General features: G+C 43.1%; 1 protein-coding gene across 4 annotated transcripts in view; it reads left to right on the forward strand.

Moving 5' to 3' along the window:
- CSNK2A2 (casein kinase 2 alpha 2) overlaps positions 1 to 14,463 on the forward strand; it is a 38,744-nt gene extending 24,281 nt beyond the window's left edge. For 2 of the 4 annotated variants that reach the window (XM_068527823.1, XM_068527826.1), the window contains exons 6-11: positions 2,815 to 2,898; positions 3,708 to 3,818; positions 4,652 to 4,753; positions 5,632 to 5,732; positions 6,572 to 6,720; positions 8,144 to 12,517. In XM_068527823.1, the coding sequence (XP_068383924.1) occupies positions 2,815 to 2,898; positions 3,708 to 3,818; positions 4,652 to 4,753; positions 5,632 to 5,732; positions 6,572 to 6,720; positions 8,144 to 8,220 (624 nt within the window). In that variant the 3' untranslated portion in view covers positions 8,221 to 12,517. Of the gene's footprint in view, positions 1 to 2,814; positions 2,899 to 3,707; positions 3,819 to 4,651; positions 4,754 to 5,631; positions 5,733 to 6,571; positions 6,721 to 8,143; positions 12,518 to 14,015 lie in introns of those variants that run through there. The other 2 variants (XM_068527824.1, XM_068527825.1) reach the window with 2 other exon arrangements.
- The last annotated feature ends 6,249 nt before the right edge of the window (positions 14,464 to 20,712 follow it).

Below are 20,712 nucleotides of genomic sequence, written 5' to 3' on the forward strand. Positions count from 1 at the left end.
AATATTCTCATAGAAAAGAAAAGAAAAAAAAAACAGGGATGGGAGAGAGGAAATGTAGGTGGAATGTAGAAAATGCAGAAGAAACTAGGCTGAGGGCTGCAGAGTGATTGCTCAGTGACTCGCTGAGGCTTCCCACCAAGTCTGAGCTCCTGATTCAGATTTAGGAAGGTGTGTCCTCAGGAGCCGTGGTTCTCTACAGCACTGCCACAGAGCCACTGTGGAATCTTGCTACAACTGTTGGTATAAAACAAGACAAAGAGAAAAATTAAATTGAAGTAGAACCTACATAGATGAAATGAATAAATCCTAAGGGTATAGTTTTTTGATTTTACTTAAGTGTGAAACCTTCACCCACATTGACACAGAACTATGCTGTCCAATACAGTAGCTACTTTCCGGAGGTAGCTATTTAAATTAAGTAAAATAAAAAATTCAGTTCCTTAGTCACACTAGTCACATTTCAAGCATTTGATGGCCTCATGTGGCTGGTGGCTGCCATATAGGACAGTGCAAATATAGACTGTTTCTCTCCTTGCATAGATTATATTCTCACCTCTACCACCATAGTTTAGTTTTGCCTGTTCTTGACCTTCATATGAAAAGCATTGTACACTGTATACTCTTTTGTGTCTGGGGAAAGCAAAATTTGCTTATTCTTGGAATGCTGGTTCTATGGATCATTCTCTGGCTTATATATTCCCTCCCACTTAAAGATGCCTGGTACAGTGCCCTTTCTAGTCTAGTCCAGTGATTCTCCACCAGGTTAACTTTGTCCCTCAGAGGACATTTGGCAATGTCTGGAACCATTTTTGGTTGTCACAGTTGGAGGGGCACTACTGGGCATCTCATGGGTGGAGGCCTGGGATTCTGCTAAACATCCTATAATACACAGGACCACTCCCCACAGCAAAGAATTATCTGGTCCCAGATGTCAACAGTGCTGACATCGAGAAACCCTAATCTTGTCCCATGGAAAACTCCACCTTGCAAGAGCTCTCAGTGTTAAGCACATAGTAGGTACCATACGATTATGGGTTGCTGTCATTATTCAAGGAGTATATTATGGGCTTCATGTAGGCTTCAAGTGCTTTTTAAGACAAGCCAAAGGGCCCAACATTGAAATTTATGAAAATAGTTACTGTGTTAGAAAAGGGAGATTTAGGAGCAAAGTTTTATATTGTTTAAAACAAAAAACAAACTTAACCCAAATAAGAAATGGGTGAAAGATCTGAATCAACATTTGTCCAAAGAAGATATGGGATGGCCCAAAAGTATATGAAAAGATGTGCAACTTGATCACTCATTAGGGAAATACAAATCAAAACCACAGTGATATTCCTCATCAAACCCACTAGAACAGCTGTAATCAGAAAGATAATAACAAGTGTTAACAAGAATGTAGAGAAACTGGAACCCTCTCATGGTGCTGATGGGAATGTAAAATGGTGCAGCCAGTTTGGAAAACAATTACGCAGATTCTTTAAAAGTTTAATGTAAACGTACATACAACGTAGCACTTGACCCGTAGGAATCTACCCAAGAGAAATGAAAATGTGTGTCCTCTTAAAGACTTGTACATGAATGTTCATAAGTAGCATGAGTCACAATAGCCAGAAAGTTAAAACAAACCAAATGTCTATCAACTAGTATACTTATACAATGGAATACTACTCAGCAAGGAAAAAAGCAACATGGATGAATCTTAGTATGCTGCGCAAAAGAAGATAAAATACTGTGTGTTGTGTTATTTCATTTGATGACTGTCCAGAAGAGGCAAATCTGTAGCAACAGGTGGTAGAGCAGTGGTTGGGAGGAGAGGGGAAGGAAGGAAGGAAGGAAGGAAGGAGGTAGCAGGTAGATGGGGTTGGGGGCTGACTGCAGGCAGGCTTAAGCGAAATTCTTGGGATGATGAAGAAGTTCTAAAAATGAATTGTGGTAATGGTGGCACAGCTTGAGGAATTTACTAAAAAATCATTGACTTGTAGAGTCATAACATAATTCTTAAAGACCAACTGGCTCGGGGATTATTTTTAAGGAAAATACTAATATTAGAATATATGTTAATCTAGAAAACCCACATAGGACACTTACCTAAAAGACAAGTCATATTGCAGATATATTTGGATGTCATTCTTCATGTCCACATGTACTCTTTTCATGTCGTTGAACTCATATGAGAAGTGACTCCAGTGTGGTTCCTAGATCTGGTTTTAAACACATCAAATTAGACCAACAGATTAATGTATGATTTCTAAATCCAGGTGGCTGATGTATTGCTACCAGCTACAAGTAGGAGAGGAGTGCCTAAAGAAGTATATCATTCCCCCTTTTTAAGAAACCTTCATCATAGCCCTTGGTGTCCTCTCCACAGCCCCCTTTCTACCAGCTGCCAGTGCATAGTGTGCTCAGAGAGGAAGGGGTGCCTTCTGAAGCATGTTTTTTCTCTTTTGTTACAGATAGTAAGGCTGCCCCTTGAGAGGCTGTATTCAGATCAAGCTGTCACAAACAAATAAGAATATGCTTGCAGATGCTGAAAATCAAATCTTGCAGTAATACAATATGCCAATTCTTAAAATGTTAACAGAATTCTCAGTTTAACAGTTTCAAAGATGATATTAAGGGCAAGAATTTCACATCTATGGTAGCACTTACAGAAGGGCATTTATAAATATGATGTCCATCCCTATGAAGCTTACAAATTTGACAATGCTCAATAAAAGCTTTCAGAATCAAAAAAAAAATAAAAAGAATATGCTTGCATTGGGGGGTGGTAGAGGGTTTGCTTACTTTTCTCTGTGCTTTCTTATCTAATAGGCTCTGGATTACTGCCACAGCAAGGGAATCATGCACAGGGATGTGAAACCTCACAATGTCATGATAGATCACCAACAGAAAAAGGTACGATTACAGCCAGGCAGTGAAAAGCCTTTCATTGGAAGGCCTAGGGCCAGTCAAAACTCTGGCCAGTACCTAGGTAGTTTCTGAAGACCCATGCTGTTTTCTTTGGCAGACTTGTGATATTGTTATTTCTCTAGTCTCCATTGTTGGTTTCTACTTCGCATAAGCATAGTACACAAGAAGAGTAGACAGCTGACCCTGACTGTAGTCACTTGTTTACTTTGGTCATGATTTTCTGGAGGGCCTCAAGACAGAAACTACAGCTGGTGATTTTTACTTCCTTTCTTAATGACCCTCAGACCAATCTGCCTGGCCTTAAAAGTATACCTGGGTCCCTCCAATTTTCTATTTTCAGTTCTGATTGTCCCTGACTGGTGAGTAAATGAATCAGCTAGTGTTAGATTAATGAAAAGCTAGAGCAATGCTTGAATCCTGGAGTGGGGCACATGTCCCCAACCTTTTCTGTTATGACTAGAGCTTATAATGAAAGCTATCAGTAATGAGGGGGTATGTTAACACATGCAGCTGGTATGGAGGCAGAAGACAAGCTTAAGCTTTATTGATCTAGAGAGAATGATAAGCCAGGATAATTAAAATTTTAAAAAAGAAAAAGTAAATAAGATTCCAAGTGCTCTGCTCTAGAAATGACCTCTTAGCAGTTGCTGAAAAGTGTATCTTTTTAGCCAGTGCACTTGCTAACATTTTTTATGTGGCCAAATAATTGTTATCTAATTAGATGTGGCCTTGTTGTAAGACACAGGCATCTGGAGACACTCCTTTCACATGTTTTATTTCTGTCGTTCTTATAGCTGCGACTGATAGACTGGGGTCTGGCGGAATTCTATCATCCTGCCCAGGAGTACAATGTCCGCGTAGCCTCCAGGTACTTCAAGGGACCAGAGCTCCTTGTGGACTATCAGGTAAAATGTTAGTGAAGCACCTCTGGGTTCTTTTTACCTTTGCTTAGGGCTTTTCCTGGCTTTTTCTTTTTCCTGGTTTTTATTTAGTCAATTTGGATACATTTAAAATCCAGCCTTTGATACAAAAGGTATCCAGGATCATTGTAGATGATCTTGGTTCCTGGGGAGACAATTTAGAAAAAAACAGCTACAGAACTGGGCCTACATACCATCCACGACCTCACTACTTTTTGGGAAAAGGTTTGCCACCTTTTGGGTACCATTCCCAGGAATCTGTCGCCTGGCTCAAGAAGTTAGACTCTGGACTTCCCTGGTGGCGCAGTGGTTAAGAATCCACCTGCCAATGCAGGGGACAAGGGTTCCATCCCTGGTTTGTGAAGATCCCACATGCCGTGAAGCAACTAAGCCCGTGTGCCACAACCACTGAGCCTGCGCTCTAGAGCTCATGAGCCACAGCTACTGAGCCCACGTGCCACAACTACTGAAGTCCGCGCACCTAGAGCCTGTGCTCCGCAACAAGAGAAGCCACCACAGTGTGAGGCCCGCGTACGAAAACGAAGAGTAGCCCCCACTCGCTGCAACTAGAGAAAGCCCGCGCACAGCAACGAAGACCCAGTGCAGCCAATAAATAAATAAAATAAAATAAAATAAAATCCAGTCTTTATTCTACCCCAAAATGATAATTATGGACTTTTCTCAGCTACTTTTTTTTTTTTGGCTTTGAATTTTAAAATATCTGAAGAGGTCAACTGAAGACTAGAAACCTAGAAACTCAGATCAGAAAAATGACATTTGTAACACCCTTGACTGACTGGTTGTCTTTATTTCCTCAGATGTATGATTATAGCCTGGATATGTGGAGTTTGGGCTGTATGTTAGCGAGCATGATCTTTCGAAAGGAGCCCTTCTTTCATGGACAGGATAACTATGACCAGGTAAGCAAACATCATCTGGCTCCTATCCATTTGGGGGCAGATGCCAAGAAAATAGCATCTTGATAGGGATGCTGTTGTTGAGCCACTAAATATCATCCAGTATCTGCATATAAGCTTTTCTTCAGGGTAAAGAGTTTCACAAAATCTTGTCTGTGGTCCCCAAAGATAGAGACAGATAGTGCTGCGTTATGCCCAACTTCCAAATTGTGTCTATGAGGAAGTCAGGTACCTCCTTGTCTAATAAAACAAGATTCTAGTCATTAAGGACTTCACTGGTGGTGCAGTGGTTAAGAATCCGCCTGCCAATACAGGGTACACGGGTTTGAGCCCTGGTCCGGGAAGATCCCACATGCTGTGGAGCAACTAAGCCCATGTGCCACAACTACTGAGCCTGCACTCTAGAGCCCGAGAGCCACAACTACTGAAGCCCATGTGCCTAGAGCCCATGCTCCGCAACAAGAGAAGCCACCGCAATGAGAAGCTCATGCACTGCAATGAAGAGTAGCTCCCGCTCGCCGCAACTAGAGAAAGCCCGAGCACAGCAACAAAGACCCAACGCAGCCAAAAATAAATAATAAATAAATAAATAAATTTATTAAAAAAGATTCTAGTCATTAGGTTTTTTGTCCCCATAATCATCAGCCTGTAGAATATTATTGTCATAAGTTGTGTTATCATTTTAAAGGCATTTTGGAAATTTGCATTCATGTGAACTTCATATCTGTGAGTCTGCTGCCTGCCCGCCTCGGGCTCAGATCTGTATCTGTTCCCTGGAAATTTAGTGATGTGGAAGTCTCCTAATTCTTTGGTCCAGCATCCCCACGGGCTTGCAGTGAGTTCTGTGCTCAGTAATTTGGTCAGTTTGTTTTGTGTTTCAGCTTGTTCGCATTGCCAAGGTTCTGGGTACAGATGAGCTGTATGGGTATCTGAAGAAGTATCACATAGACCTAGATCCACACTTCAACGATATCCTGGGACAGTAAGTAAGAAAGAGAAAGAAAGAGGGTCTTAATTTACCCCATTTCAGAAGTGAAAAGGTTAGCTGAAATCACTTTCTAAAGCTCTTTCTCCTTTCTAATTATATCAAAATTGAAATATTCTTTTTTTTCCCCATATATATTTTTTAACTTGAGAAATTTGGGCATTGTTTACATGTGTCTTCTAATCATTTTACTTCTCTAAGAGATAACCTGTTTATCAATAGAAAATGGAAGACAAAATCATGCTACAGAAAAAAGCTTTCTGGAACAGCATATGGCTTATTTTAATGGAAAATCTTAGAAAGCTGTGATTCTTCTTTGAATAAGAGATTTGTAGTTTCTTGTTCTGTGTAATGGAGTTTCTGTAAGGGAGCAAATTTTAAAGCATATTCTCAGATACAGTACAGTAGTGTTGAAAAGTAGATGTTGTGTTGACAATTTTCAGACAGTAATTTTTATGGAACCTCCATGTTTCTGAGGCTAGCTCTTTAAATATATCTGCTGAACAATAAAGATTACTTAGCTACCTCCGTGCCTCACCCAGAATTGACTAAAAGCCTGGGGCGTAAAAAATTATCTAGAAAGGTTCTACAAATTTTAAATCAGATGCAGACATTTTAATTAATTCTACGTGTCAGTCACAGAGCACTGTTTTGTTTGAGGATGCTGTGATCATAACTATGGGGCCGGGGGGTGGGGGACAAGTAACAATAAGAATGAGATTTAATGAGCTTGTAATCAGCGCAGTGTTCTAAGACTTTGTTGGCTTTTAGCCTGATATGTAAGGATTCTTGTTGAATTTAATCTCAGAATACCAATGCTTTCCTTTTCTTCTCAGACATTCACGGAAACGCTGGGAAAATTTTATCCATAGTGAGAACAGACACCTCGTCAGCCCTGAGGCCCTAGATCTTCTGGACAAACTTCTGCGATATGACCATCAACAGAGACTGACTGCCAAAGAGGCCATGGAGCACCCATACTTCTGTGAGTTTCCAGGGGCCTGATTTGTCGAAGGGAAATTCTTCTACTCTTTATCTTTGAGGCCAGACAAGAGAATTCTGGGTATTTGGATGAATCATGCTTGGGATTTGGCCTCATTAGTTCGACTCTTGAAACAGCTCTGCAGATCTGTTTCTAGATGCCCAAAGGTGTTTGCTTGTTCACTGCTGTATTTCCCTTGAATCTGGTCTGTTTGACCATTGCCCATGACCCTGAGTTGATAGATGACAAGTATCTTAAGTTTTGTTTTCAAATATATACATTTGTGTGGAAACCTAATCAAAGATTTTTTTCCCCCTCAAAAAAAAAAGTGATTTGTTGAAAGTAGTAAGGTGACCATAGCATATTTTTAAAGAAGGAAATAAGATAAATAAATACAAGGAATTTGAGGAAAGGAAAGCAGGTATGGAAGGACCTCACTAAAATCCTATCTGAATTACAGACTTCTTAGGTCTCACTTTAAAGTATGTGTGTATATTCAGTTTATGTGGTTGCTTATCGGTCTGCATGCATATGGTTCTCCCCACTGATAAAGTATGTCCCAGACTTTCCTCTCATTATAGGCAGTGTGAGGTCATTTAGTCCAGTCACAGAGGAGACTGAGAGTGAGGGAGGTTAAGTGATCTGTCTCAATTTTCTGTCTGAAGTGAGATGAGAACTTTCAGCCTATCTCTTGCTTGACCAATACGCTCTTTCCTTCTCCTTTTTTTCCTCTCTGGAGATTAACTAAATCTTGCCTGAAGAATACATTGCTCTGTGGTCTTGAGCCTGGTAACCCGTAAGCATTAGTAGACAGCAGATTTAAAAGGTGTTACCCTTCCAGACCTCAGACAAGTGTAAATGGATGTCTTTCTGTCACGGAAGGCTATTTTTACACTCTGAGTTTGACTGAATTAAGAACACTGATGTTTATATTATGCAAATCATGATCTGTCTACTTTTCCGAATACATATTATACTTCTATAAAAAAATTTTTATACTGTTGCTTAAAATCGATAGTTCTTCTAATAGCTCCTTTTATTCACCCTTTCCTCCGAAGTGTTTATTATCTATCGCACATACTTTGAAGAAATGGGAGTTGGATATGATGTTAGTATTCAAGGAAAAACAACACATAAGAAAATCAGTAGAAATTTTGAACAGTGGGAAATGGGTGTTTCTCTGCCTCTCTTTTCCCTTAGTCTTAGCAGTTGAACTTGTACTCTGAAGAGGTATACGAGTTGATTGTGAGAGCATTTCCCCCTGATCATTTCTCAGTGTCTGTAATTTCTGTTGCCCTCCTGACCCTGACTTCCTGGTAGCCTGTGTCTCTATCTCAACTGTGGAAGAAGGTTGGGTCTGTTATGGTGTTCTCCCCTGGCACTGGCCAGCCCTGCCTCTGCTGACTGTCCTCCTGTTTTCTTGCAGACCCCGTGGTGAAGGAGCAGTCCCAGCCTTGTGCAGATAATGCTGTACTTTCCAGTGGTCTCACGGCGGCCCGATGAAGACTGGAAAGCGACGGGTAATGCGGCATTGATGCTTGCCAATAAAACCAACCAACCAAACACAAACCTTGAAGGAAAACTACAGTGTGATAAAAAGAAATTCTAGCCATTCCTTCTAAACGCAAAGAAGAGTAAAGACCTAAAAGTGTCAAAAAGAAAGAAACTCCCCAGCACTAGTCTACAGGGAACTGCTGTTCGGCAGCCTGACGATGCACATAGTTGGGTATCTGAGGGGACTTTCCCTTTGGAATGCATGGGAGATGAGAGACTCGGAGTTGTTGTACATTTACCTTTATTTAACAGGAGACCACTGTTGAATTAACCTGTTCAAGTCAACAAGCTCTGAATATCTGACTTCCTATCTATTCCACTGTGGTCTGGGTTTCCTTTGGTGAGATTCAGGCTCAAGTTTTAGCAAAATGTCAGCAGTCTATAGTGACACACCAGCCTCATTCACGAAAAGGAGATACTAAAACAGTGACAGTATTTTTTTCTAAGCTCTTTTACAAATTCATGTTTTATGTTTTTTTTTTTTTTTTTAATGACATGAGCTCTCTGGGAAATGTACCTCATCCCTGCAGTTTTCTTCTAAGTGTATTCATTTGGGAGCAAACTGCAGTCACTCTCACAGGAGTCCCCTTTGATGTCAGGAGGCATCACTTTAAACCTTCTGATGCCATGGACAGGTCCATCTGTCTCATCAAAAGTTGGATGCTAAGTGCATAACTTGGAGCTCAGTGTAACCTTCGTTGATTTGCCTAACCATAAAATCTTGTTGCTATTTTTTTCATGTAGCTTTTTTTTTCCAGCCTCTTAAGGAAAACTTCATTTCCCAGCACATCCCTGTGTGTGCACCTATTTTAACGCACGTCTCTGAAACAAAGACTTTTTGTTCACAACCATAACTAAAGCTGGAAAGTCAGTCTTCAGGGAGGTCAGGGAGGGAGAAAGAAAAGCGTCCTTATTAGAATTTATTCAGGAAAGACGGATTGGGTGGGAAAAAAGTACTCCCCTCCCATGCTTTACCCCTTTTTATCCCCATGAGAAACAGTTTCCCTCTGTAATCAGGGTAATCTGCATTTTTAAGCTCTGATAGGTAATACATGAATGTGTTGGCAGAGATAAGTCTTTCTCACGTGCAGGGACTGGAGTTGTGTGGGCAGGGCCACCCACCGATAACCCAAGAGAGAGTAGCATACAAGCGACTTGGGGAAAGGAGTGGAGCTGCTGGGGCAAGTATCAAAGCTTGGGATCCATTGTGCTAGCCTTCACGTTAGCAAAGGAAGCTATATTTTGTTTAAGAAAATTAAAAAAAAAAAGAGCTGATGTCACTCTGGGGACTTGTCATCAACATAGTTTGCAAGCAGTCCCCTGACCCCAGCTGCAGGGCCATGCTACAGCTATGGGGACCTCTCACACTAGGCTGGAGCTCAAGGTGTCTACCACCACATCACACTTTAGGATTTCTTTATTACTATTTAATAATGCCATACATTTTTATAAGGTTAGGTTGTTTGAAAACATCTGTTTACATTCCATATCCCAATAAAATCGTATTGGTATTGGTAGCAGGTCCTATCTCTAAATGTAGATGCTATTTTTGTCGTTTAGGTCAGTGGGAACTTCAAATAAAACAAGATCCCAAAGCCAGGAAATGCATTCAGTTAAGGTTCTCATACCAATGCTACCTGCCTTCATTGCACATTCTGTATATTAATGTATACATTTGTTCTACCTGAAAATCAAAAACAAGACAGGAGCTCTTGGGTGAACCTATATTGATATGTCAGGCAGCAAAACTCAGTGCTCTGGATTATCGAAAGCCTTCTAATGTGCCCTTCTAGGCAACACCGAACTGTTGGTTATTATTTATCAGGGAAATGTGCCACTGTGTGTCTTTCCTGCCCCACCCATCTCCTCCTTTGTCACCCATTCCCTCCCCCCACCCTTCTTTTTTTTTTTTTTTTTAAATTGCCGGTCTGGACCAGGCAGAGGAAGCCTACTGGAGGGTGTTGGTGGAGTAGTAACCCCGTTTCTTTCTCTTGGGTCCCCACAGAGGCAGTAGAAGCAGCGGAGAAGAGTCAGGTGACTTGACTACTGTCTCTCCTCTGGTCATGATGTAGTAGATGCAAACACAGCTCACCTGCCTGTCCTTGGGTTTTGTGACTGCAGCTTGGCAAAGGAGTAATTCTTCCATTTTATGTGTACAGTTTACTTTTCCACCACCTATACTTTTTACCTCTCTTCATGCCTTAGACATATAGCATAACTGAGTTTAAAATGCTCACTCCTTTCTGAGTCTGGTCTTTTTTTTTTTTTTTTTTAATGTGGGATCTTCCCGGACCAGGGCTCGAACCCGTGTCCCCTGCATTAGCAGGTGGATTCTTAACCACTGCGCCACCAGGGAAGCCCCTGAGTCTGGTCTTGACACCCAACTTCTGGCTGACTGACTGTGGGTGGTTCTTTCCCAAACTGAACTGAGTCTCGTCCAGACCTTTCCTCTTTTACCTATCTCCAGAACCATTTTGTGTCCAGATGGACCTAGCTCCCCTGAGATTTTAGAGTATTTACCTGGGTTAGGAGGCAGTCTTGGAGAGTTCCAAAAGAGGGATGAGAGCGTGCGTGTGTGTGAGTGAGTCTAATCTTACATTTAGACAAAGCTGTGGTAGATTTACCCACCCAATATCCTTTTCAGTTAGCATATTATTTCTTAAATTCATCTCAGTAATTTTCATTAGACATTTTGTTTGCTTCATTACCTTGTAACAGGTTAAAAGTGCCTATGATAAGGACCTATTATTTCCTAAAGAAAAGCAAAAAAATGTGGGGAACAGGGTAGTGTTACACTGTCATCTCAGGTACTGCCTGTGTTCAAGAACATAGACCCGGTATGGTGAGAACGGAAGGTTCCCGTGCCAAATACAGATCGGTGTATCAGAGGATGTTGGCCACAGGTGAGCATAACTGCAAGGTTTTGCTTCAGCTGAGAAATCCCATGGCGAGAGCAGAACTGATGAAGTGCAAATACTTTCATCAGGTTTGCTTGCAGTTCACTCTCCCCGTGATCCTATCAGCTGGCCTGCCCCTGTCCTATCCTAGCCCCGTGGTAAGTGACCAGGTGGGAGCAGCCAATGAGTGTATAATGCAGACCAAGCATTCCCGGGTCATCTTACCACTTAGAGGAGTGCCAGAGCCAGTTCTGTGAGGCACGTGAACCTCAGTCACTCTGCTGGGTCTCCTCACAGGCATTCTCCAGCACGTTGGTACTCACGAGGCTCAAAGCATATGTATTCCCGTGCAGAGAAGGAAGGTGCTCTCCAACTGATTGATTAGAGGAGACGGAAGAGCTTATAATCCTTGGGGGCAGGGAGAGAGGACAGGAGAGGGGGCTGTTAAAAGAAGAAAGGGAATCAGTAAAAACAGTTGAAAGGTAGATCTTGAGGTGGCGGGACATGACTTCTTGAGGGAAGAAAGCAAGGGAGCACAAAGTTCAAGTTCTGGAACGTGCCCTGAGTTCTGGAACGCCCCCAGGATTGGTTCCAGTGGGACTGCAAGGTGGTGCTCTTGAGGCAGATGCTGAGTCCCAGAGAGAGCCAGCCCATGGCCATGGGTCTCAGTCTGCGTCTACTCAGGGAAATGACTTAGCCTCTCCCAGGTGCTGCTTTGATGAGGATGGAAGCAAAATTATTTTGGGACACAAACAATTGGAAGAATCTTTATATATGCATTGAAACGGATCTGAGAGAGCCCCGTTGACAGTCTCCTTTAATGCCAGTTCAGATTAATGATTCGTTTAGGAATCTGTGTTACTGCATGAGCACTCACAGGAAAAAGCAATCTTCCCTCCTACAAATTAACAGGAGTGGATAGTAACTGATCAGAGTCAAGGCCATTGAGATATAAACCCGAAAGCAAAAGCAGGGTCCATATGAGCACACAAGAAGCCAAAGTTTGTCAGTGAGCTTAATAAATCTAAGACTGAGTGACATCTTGCCATTAAAACTAACCCCAGGGTAGGGATGAGGGGAGGGGAGGTGGCGAGGAAACATCTGGCTTAAGAAAACCAGTAATAACATATGCTTTGGAGCTACGTGAATGTGTCAGTGAAAATGACCCCAACCAGGTATTGTAGAGGCAGGGGGAAGTGATGTTATGGGATTATACAGGTGATGCATACTTTTGTGTAGAGAATCAACAATGTGCTACAAATGTGATACTTAATCCTGAACTGCATGTATTGGGGATTGTTTTTTTTTTTTTTTTTAATTCATTGAATCAATAAATTAACAGTTTTTCACTTGCTGGCTTTTCTTGCTGTAAATGGTGACTAAGAGGTTGGGACAGAAATCTTGACACCCAGTGGAAAGCTTGGATAAATCTTCAAGAAGCATGGAGCCGACTATTTTCTTCTGTTTGCAGAAAAGCAACACTGCCTGGGTTGTGATCCTTTACTAATGACTACTTCAGACACAATTGACCACCTCTTTGTATCACTGGATGACTGATGTATGATTTATGTGCTGCTGCCCTTTAGAGGAAAGAAAAATGCCATGTTAAATCCTGTTTTCATAAATAAAAATGTTGATAATCACCAGCATGTTGAGAATCACCAGCCTTCCCAAGTGGGAGACAAGCCACTGCTATGAGGACCTTAAACTTGTATTTCCTGTCTCTTGGGGGAGAGGAAGAATAAACCTTGAACTGTGAAGTTGTGTGGGTGGGTGGCTGCAGTTAATCACCTTGGTGTGAAGACTTGACTTGAGCAGAAGTGGTGGGACTAGGGTGGTGTGGGGGTTGTTTCTTGGTACTTGCTTCTGAATTGTACCACTCAGAACCTGTCAATCCTGCTTGGGATTGACCATTTCATTGCACAACTTTACCTTGTGGCAGAGTGTTCTGCATTTAGGAAAACCTCTCCCCAGCCCCGTTTCTTGCAACACAAGCGGGCACACGCCACTGTTTGGCAGATGGTGGAGTCTTTCATCAGTGCGCTTGCTTCTCACTGATCCCTCTGTGGAGTGGGATGCTTGAAAATCATCTGCTGAAGAGTCATTTCTTAACCTTACGCACCATGCAGCCTTTCTCAGATACTAAGCAGTAGAACCCTTCCTGTACCCAAAGAAAGTTTGGGTCATGAAATGTTTCTGTGTGACCGCTTCCCAAATACATTGTCCTTTCTGTCAGTACCCTGCTGTGGCACCATTCTGAGCTGCTGCTTCTAGAGTTCTGCTGGCATCTTACGACCCACTCCACTGTGCTGGACATGGAAGGAGGAATGAGGTTTTCAGGCCATGCCAGACAGCTCCTTCCAGGGGGGAGTTAAAAATATTTGAGCTCTGTTTTTGCTCTTTATTAGTGAACTGGGCCCTTTCTCTCTAAATACAGTCATCTGATTCTTGGTCCCAAGACATAAGTAAGTTGGTCAGGTCTGATGGATATCTGGAGCTGGGCTGCTGAACCTGTAGCTTGGCTTACACAGAATAGACAAGAGACTTTGGCGCTTCTAGATCAGCATCCTGGACCCGAGAAAAGGGGAGGGACTCGGTCCGGTAAGGCTGGGACCAAGACTGCCTCTGTAAGTGGTGATCAGAAGAGGAAGAAAAAGGGTACTATTTGAAACCTGAAACCAGTCAGTTCTTACCTGGTTTTCCACAAAGTGCCATGGGAAAGTCAGGCTTGTATACCATTCCCAGTGCTCCCCAAGAGAAGGGAGCCACAGGCCAGTGGAGGCCTGTCCTCACTCCAGGTCAGAATGATTAATGCCATCTTTCCCCTCCTCCCATCTCTCTCCCCAGGTCTGTTGCGGTTCCTCCCACTTTTCCATAAGCAGAACAAGAACCAAATCAAACGTCTTAACGTGTGTAGAGAGATCACGTTCCGTGAGCAGACACAAAACGGTGGCAGGTTTGGCGAGCACGAACTAGACCAACCGAAGGGCAGCCCACCACCGTATATCAAACCTCACTTCTGAATGTAAAAGGTTCACACGCCTTTGGCTTCCTGTTGACTTCCTCCTGACCCAGAAAGCATGGGAAATGTGAAGGGTATGCGAAATGGTTGTTGGTTACTGTTGCTCCCCCGCGCACCTGGCTCGTCCCCGTGGCCGCCTGTTTTTTCCAGCAGACCATGTTAACTAGCTGACCACAGACTCCAGTGGGGGCACGGGGCGTATATGGCATGATGGGCGGTTACATATTATAATTTTAAAAGTATATATTATTGAATAAAAGGTTTTAAAAGAAATGTATGGAGAGTTTTCAGTGCGGAAGGGGCCATTAAACGAGACCTGTGGCCACAGAGAACAGAGAGAAGAGCATTTGAGCCAGGTTCTAGCCAGAGGGAAGAGGGCCAGTCCCAGAGGTGAGGAGGGCCGTTTCCAGGACGCTCTTGACAGAGATGAGAAGTTGAAGAGGTATGTGAACCAGCCCTGGCAATGGGGGACCGCAGGTGATTCCAGCAGACTTGGCGAGCCAGGAGAGCCAGGCCTCGGCCTCACCTTGAACGCGTTCGTCTCCCTGGACCCCTCCTTCCAAAGCAGGTGAGTCAACCAACCATTTAGGCGGTAGGTAAATGTCACCTCTAGCGAACTCAGGAAGCTGCCTTAGCCCATTCTTTGCTTTCCCTTTGCGCATCACCGTGTTCCATTCCACCTCCCAATCCTGCCCACCACCCCGCCATGCCCCCTTCCGAAAAGCATCTTACCTTGGAGGCTGGTTGAGTCTGCTGCCCAGAGGCAGGGGAAGGGGTTGGGTCTGGGGTTCACATTATCCCGAAGCTCCCATGAATGGGAGGAGAAGCAGCCCAGTCACAGGTGAAGGAAGGTGGAATAGAAGCACCAGGTGTGTCTGTTAAGTGAGAAAACGAAACCTGTTTTACAAATGAGATTCCCTGGCGCCCTCAGTCCTCTCCCAGGACAGCTGTGCCACAGGGAGGTGAAAGCAACAACCTGGTGGCTGCCCAGCCTTGTGTCTGGCTGAGGCCTGCGTCCTCCCACCGCCTGTAAAGCAGAAGCGGCGGGCAGACCCGACACCTGGGCAGCTAGACGGGGCGCCCGCTAGTTCTCCACAAAAGCCACTGGTCTGCCCAACGTCCCGTCTCCTGTCTTCTCTGCTGCTTGTCCTGAACAGGTGACTATGGGAACCCAGGTGTGGACGCTCACAGTTTTTGAAGCAATTATAGGGGGAAAGCAAAGAGGTCCCTCAGGGCCACCATGGCGTCAGTGTCCCTTGGACCAGATCCTGTTGTATCCAAGCCATTCCTCAGGTGTGGGAGCTCAAGACTGTGCCTGCCCCCAGACACCAGTGAGTGAGGGCCCGCAGGCCCCCAACCAGCTGACAGGACACCGAACGCTGGACTTGGTCCTTTCCAGCTCCATCACTGGCCTCGTATTCTCAAGCGGTCTCTCTCATGAGGCCCTTTTTGACTCAAGGCTCTGTAAACTTCTTTTGGTCTCCCACGTGTCTGAGACAGCATCTCAATACCTTGTTTTAATGAGCATGTCCCTGAAACTCTTATGAACGTGGTACTTCATATGTGTGTGTTACTCTACATAGCATGTTACCACCATGTTGACCCGCTGGCGTTCGAGGGCCTTCCCCGACAGGGAGGGTCTCTTCAGAGCACATACACGGTCGATTGGCTTGGGAGTTCTTTAGATGCCATGCAGAACTGAAACGCTAGCTTTATCCAATTTCCCTTCTCAACCAGTGGGAAAGTCTTATTTTCCAGAAACCTCTCAACCAAGATAAACTTGGGTTTTGTGGATGATAATTGTTGGGTAGGAGAGTGCTCAGTTGTAGGAAGAAGGTGAAGGAGGAGTTTTTGCTTAGGTTGTTTTGGCCTTGAGAGGAGACAAGGAACCCACTAACCCAAGAACAGTCTGAAGCTCATCCACAACGTGCTTGGAAATTCAGAACATCAATTCACATCTTTCAGTAGTCCTGCTTGTATTGCGGTTGTTTAAAGTAATATTTATTGACTTTTCCTGATTACCAAAGTAATATATATGTTCATGGCAAAAAATTCAAATGTTACATAAAAGTAAATAATGACAGCCTCACCCTAACCACATACCCACACATCCAAAAACTCTTTCCTCCCTTGGAGGAAACCAGAGTTAAATTTGGCATGTATTTTTCGACTATTTTCTATGCATTTACTAACATTTTAAAATTATAATGATTTTTATTTGACAGGTAGTCAGATTTTGCATTCTTTTTCTGCAACTTGTGCTTTCACTTAGTTGGGAAAATTTTACTGTTATCATGTATAGATCTACCCCACCCCTTTTCATGGCTGTATAGCATTCCATTGTGTAATGTACCACAGTTGAAGCAATCCCTTATGGATAGACGCTTACCAGTATTGTTGCAATGAACAAATTTGCACATACATTCTTACACAGTCTGTACGTTTGTGAGATAAAATCTTTTCAAAAAAAGAATTACTGTGCCATATGCTTTTTTTCTTTTTTCCTTTTTTTAGGAAAGGCATTGTAATTCAGAGAAAGTAGTCTTCCATTGCTTTCTCTCACTGGTGTAGGTTGGCACCATGATGCCTTTAGCTATGGAATTCTTGTGGGGCTCTGTCAGGCACTTGGGGCATGGTGTCCAAGGTCTATGAGCTTTCCAGGGACCTACAGAATATTTGAGACTTGAAAGAAGGCTGTTGGCTCTAACATAAGAAAGTTGCAAAATAAAAATTCAGTAAATGTAAGTAAATGTCTCTCCAATCCTGTGAACTGAGAATTCCAAAAAAATTACAGGGAAAAAAAGTTATCTTGAATATGAAAAATGGCTGCCTTTTAATGTTTGAAATGCTATGGGGATGCCTTCAAAAGTAACCATGCAAAGGGCTGGTAAATGTTTTAAAATAGCCCTGGCCTGAATGGTCTGGGTGGTGGAATGGATGAGCAACTCATTGCAGAATATTCTACAAACTTTTAAAATAACGTGCATCTCAAATGCATTGTGCTAAGTGAAGAAGCCAGTCTCAAAAGGCTGGATGATTCTATTTATATAACATTCAGGGAAAGGCAAAGCTGTGGGGATGGAGAACAGACCCGTAGTTGTCAAGGGTTAAGGTTGGGGGCTGGGGGGTTTGACTACAAAGGATAGCATAAGGGAATTTGGGGGTGATGGAGCTGTTCTGCATTCTAAATGTGGCAATGGTTATATGACTTCGTACCTTTCTCAAAACTATACCAAAGGGACTTCTCTAGTGGCGCAGTGGTTAAGAATCCGCCTGCCAATGTAGGGAACACGGGTTCGAGCCCTGGTCTGGGAAGATCCCACATGCCGTGGAGCAACTAAGCCCGTGCACCACAACTACTGATGCTGCACTCTAGAGCCTGCGAGCCACAACTACTGAGCCTGAGTGCCACAACTACTGAGCCCACGTGCCACAACTACTGAAGCCCAAGCGCCTAGAGCCAGTGCTCTGCAACAAGAGAAGCCACCGCAATGAGAAGCCTGCACACCGCAGCAAAGAGTAGCCCCTGCTCGCCGCAACTATAGAAAGCCGGAGTGCAGCAATGAAGACCCAACACAGCCAAAAATTAAAAATAAATAAATTTATTTAAAAAAAATTATACCAAAAGGAGTATATTTTACTGTATTTAAGTTTAAAAATAAATTTTAAAAATAACAATAACATGCAGGGTCCCAACACAGTCCCCTTTGAACTTCACTCTCAGATTAGCAGGAGCTTCATCTGCCCGCCACTGGCTCTTTTAACGATGTCTTTGGATATAACCACTGAGCTGGGATTCAGCGGTCCTCCGTCTGCTAGCTGAGCACCCCAGTCATTTGGGCAGTCTTCCATCTTTGTTCCCAGCTAAGGGTGATTCTCTAGGCACAACCCCTCACCTCATTCCTATATCTCCCCATTCCCATCAGCAGGGAGGGGTGAAGAATAATCTCTGCCTTACAGTGTGTGGCAAGTCCCTTGTGTCCTTTAGTGGCCAGGTGCTTGGAGTTTCTGGTCTCAGACTGACATAAACAGATGCTGTCCACTGGATTTTAGCAAGTAACCAGGGCTTTTGTGCTCTAAAAGGGATTCTTGGAGTTCTGGGTGTTTTATATAATATCTTAGTTATTAAAGCTGTACGTTTTGGGATTTCCCTGGTGGCGCAGTGGTTGAGAATCTGCCTGCCAATGCAGGGGACACGGCTTCGAGCACTGGTCCAGGAAGATCCCACATGCCGTGGAGCAACTAAGCCCTTGAGCCACAACTACTTAGCCCGTGTGCCTAGAGCCCATGCTCTGCAACGAGAAGCCACCGCAGTGAGAAACCCACGCACCACAACGAAGAGTAGCCCCCACTCACTGCAACTAGAGAAAGCCTGCACGCAGCAACGAAGACCCAAAGCAGCCATAAATAAATAAATAAATAAATAAATAAATAAATAAATAAATTTATTTTTAAAAAAAGAAAGAAGCTGTACGTTTAAAAATCTAATTTGTCTTGTGTCTACAAATCTTGTTATAACTACAAACTGGTTGGTTTTGTACGTAAATTTAAACATTTATTTTGGTTAATCTTTGATGCTCACTTAATTCAAAACTTAATGGGTTAAACCATAAACATTGCTCACATACTTAATCTAGTTTCCTTAGACAATTTCAAAGTAAACCACATTTTTAGTCTGTTTGATTTGCTCAAACACTTCCAATAGCTAATATGAAAGACCTAAAATCTGCTGAAATCTTCCTAAGCATTCATATACTAACATATCTAAGTCTAAACTCATAGATTTAATCAATCAAACGTTGTTTACAAACTTAATTAAATTTTCTTAGCACTTTAAAACTAAAATTGCAGACCTAATTTCAAATTCCTTTAAGCATTTCAAATTAAATTCAAAGTACCATATCCTCTAATCCTCTAAATGAGTTAACTATTTCAAATATCTTAAATAACAAAATATCACAATAATCAAACTTATTCCTCTGTTTGACATGGATTACTGATATTATGAATTTGATTTACTTCCCATAGTCTCTGTGTGTATTTTGACACTTATCCCACCAAGGTGAGATATTCTATCTAAACGCAGGACTGTGATTCGTTCATGGTCAGAGATTCTGGGCCAGGCACAGAATTGCTTGCTGCTTCTGCAATGGTTCTACCCAAACTGCAGGTTAACAAACTAAGCCCCTTCTTTTTTTTTTTTCTTGGCTGCGTTGGGTCTTTGCGCGCGGGCTTTCTCGTTGTGTCACGCAGGGGCTATTCTTCATTGCGGTGCGGTGGCTTCTTTTATTGCGGAGCATGGGCTCTAGGCGCTCAGGCTTCTGTAGTTGCAGCACGCAGGCTCAGTAGTTGCAGCACGCGGGCCCTAGAATGCGCAGGCTTCAGTAGTTGTGGCTCGCGGGCTGTAGAGCGCAGGCTCAGTAGTTGTGGCACACGGGCTTAGTTGCTCTGCAGCGTGTGGGATCTTCCCAGACCAGGGCTCGAACCCGTGTCCCCTGCATTGGCAGGTGGATTCTTAACCGCTGCGCCACCCGGAAAGTCCCCATCTATTGTTGATGGACATTTGAGTTGTTTCTAGTTTAGGGCTATTATAAATGACATTGCTAAGAACATTTCTGTACATGTCTTTTATGGACATAAACAAGCATTTCTGTTTGGTACCCAGCATTAGAATTTCTCAGTCACAGAGTATATATATGTCTAGATTCAGTAGACATTATCAAACAGTTTTCCAAAGTGGCTGAACCAATTTATACTTCCATCAAGAAGGTATGAATGTGGGCTTCCCTGGTGGTGCAGTGGTTGAGAATCCGCCTGCCAATGCAGGGGACACGGGTTCGATCCCTGGTCTGGGAAGATCCCACATGCCGTGGAGCGACTAAGCCCGTGCGCCACAACTACTGAGCCTGCACACCACAACTACTGAGCCTGCGTGCTGCAACTACTGAAGTCCGCGCGCCTAGAGACCGTGCTCCACAACAAGAGAAGCCACTGCAATGAGAAGCCCACGCACTGCAACGAAGAGTAACCCCTGCTCGCTGCAACCAGAGGAAGCCCGCGTGCAGCAACAAAGACCCAACGCAGCCAGAAATAAATAAATTTATATAAAAAAAAAAGTATGAATGTGCCAGTTGCTCCACATCCTCCCTATCAGTGGGTATTGTCAGTCCTTTTAATTTTAGCCATTCTGGTTGATCTGCAGCAGTGTCTCATGATTTAAATTTGCATTTTCCTGATGACAAGATATGGTGAGCATCTTTCCATATGCTTATCGGTCATTTGAATATTTTCTTTTGTTTTTCAAAATTGGGTTTTCTGTCTTTTTCTTATTAATTTGTGGGAGTTCTTTATATATTCTGGATAAAAGATTTTTTTTGTCTGGTGTATGTATTGCACATACGTCCTCCCAGATCGTGATATGCCTTTTCACTTTCTTAATCTTGTCTTTTAATTAACAGACTTTTAAAATTATAATGACATTCAACTTATTAATATTTTCTTTTATGTTAGTACATTTTGTGT

The sequence above is a fragment of the Eschrichtius robustus genome, chromosome 19 (assembly GCF_028021215.1).
Source record: "Eschrichtius robustus isolate mEscRob2 chromosome 19, mEscRob2.pri, whole genome shotgun sequence".
NCBI lineage: Eukaryota > Metazoa > Chordata > Mammalia > Artiodactyla > Eschrichtiidae > Eschrichtius > Eschrichtius robustus.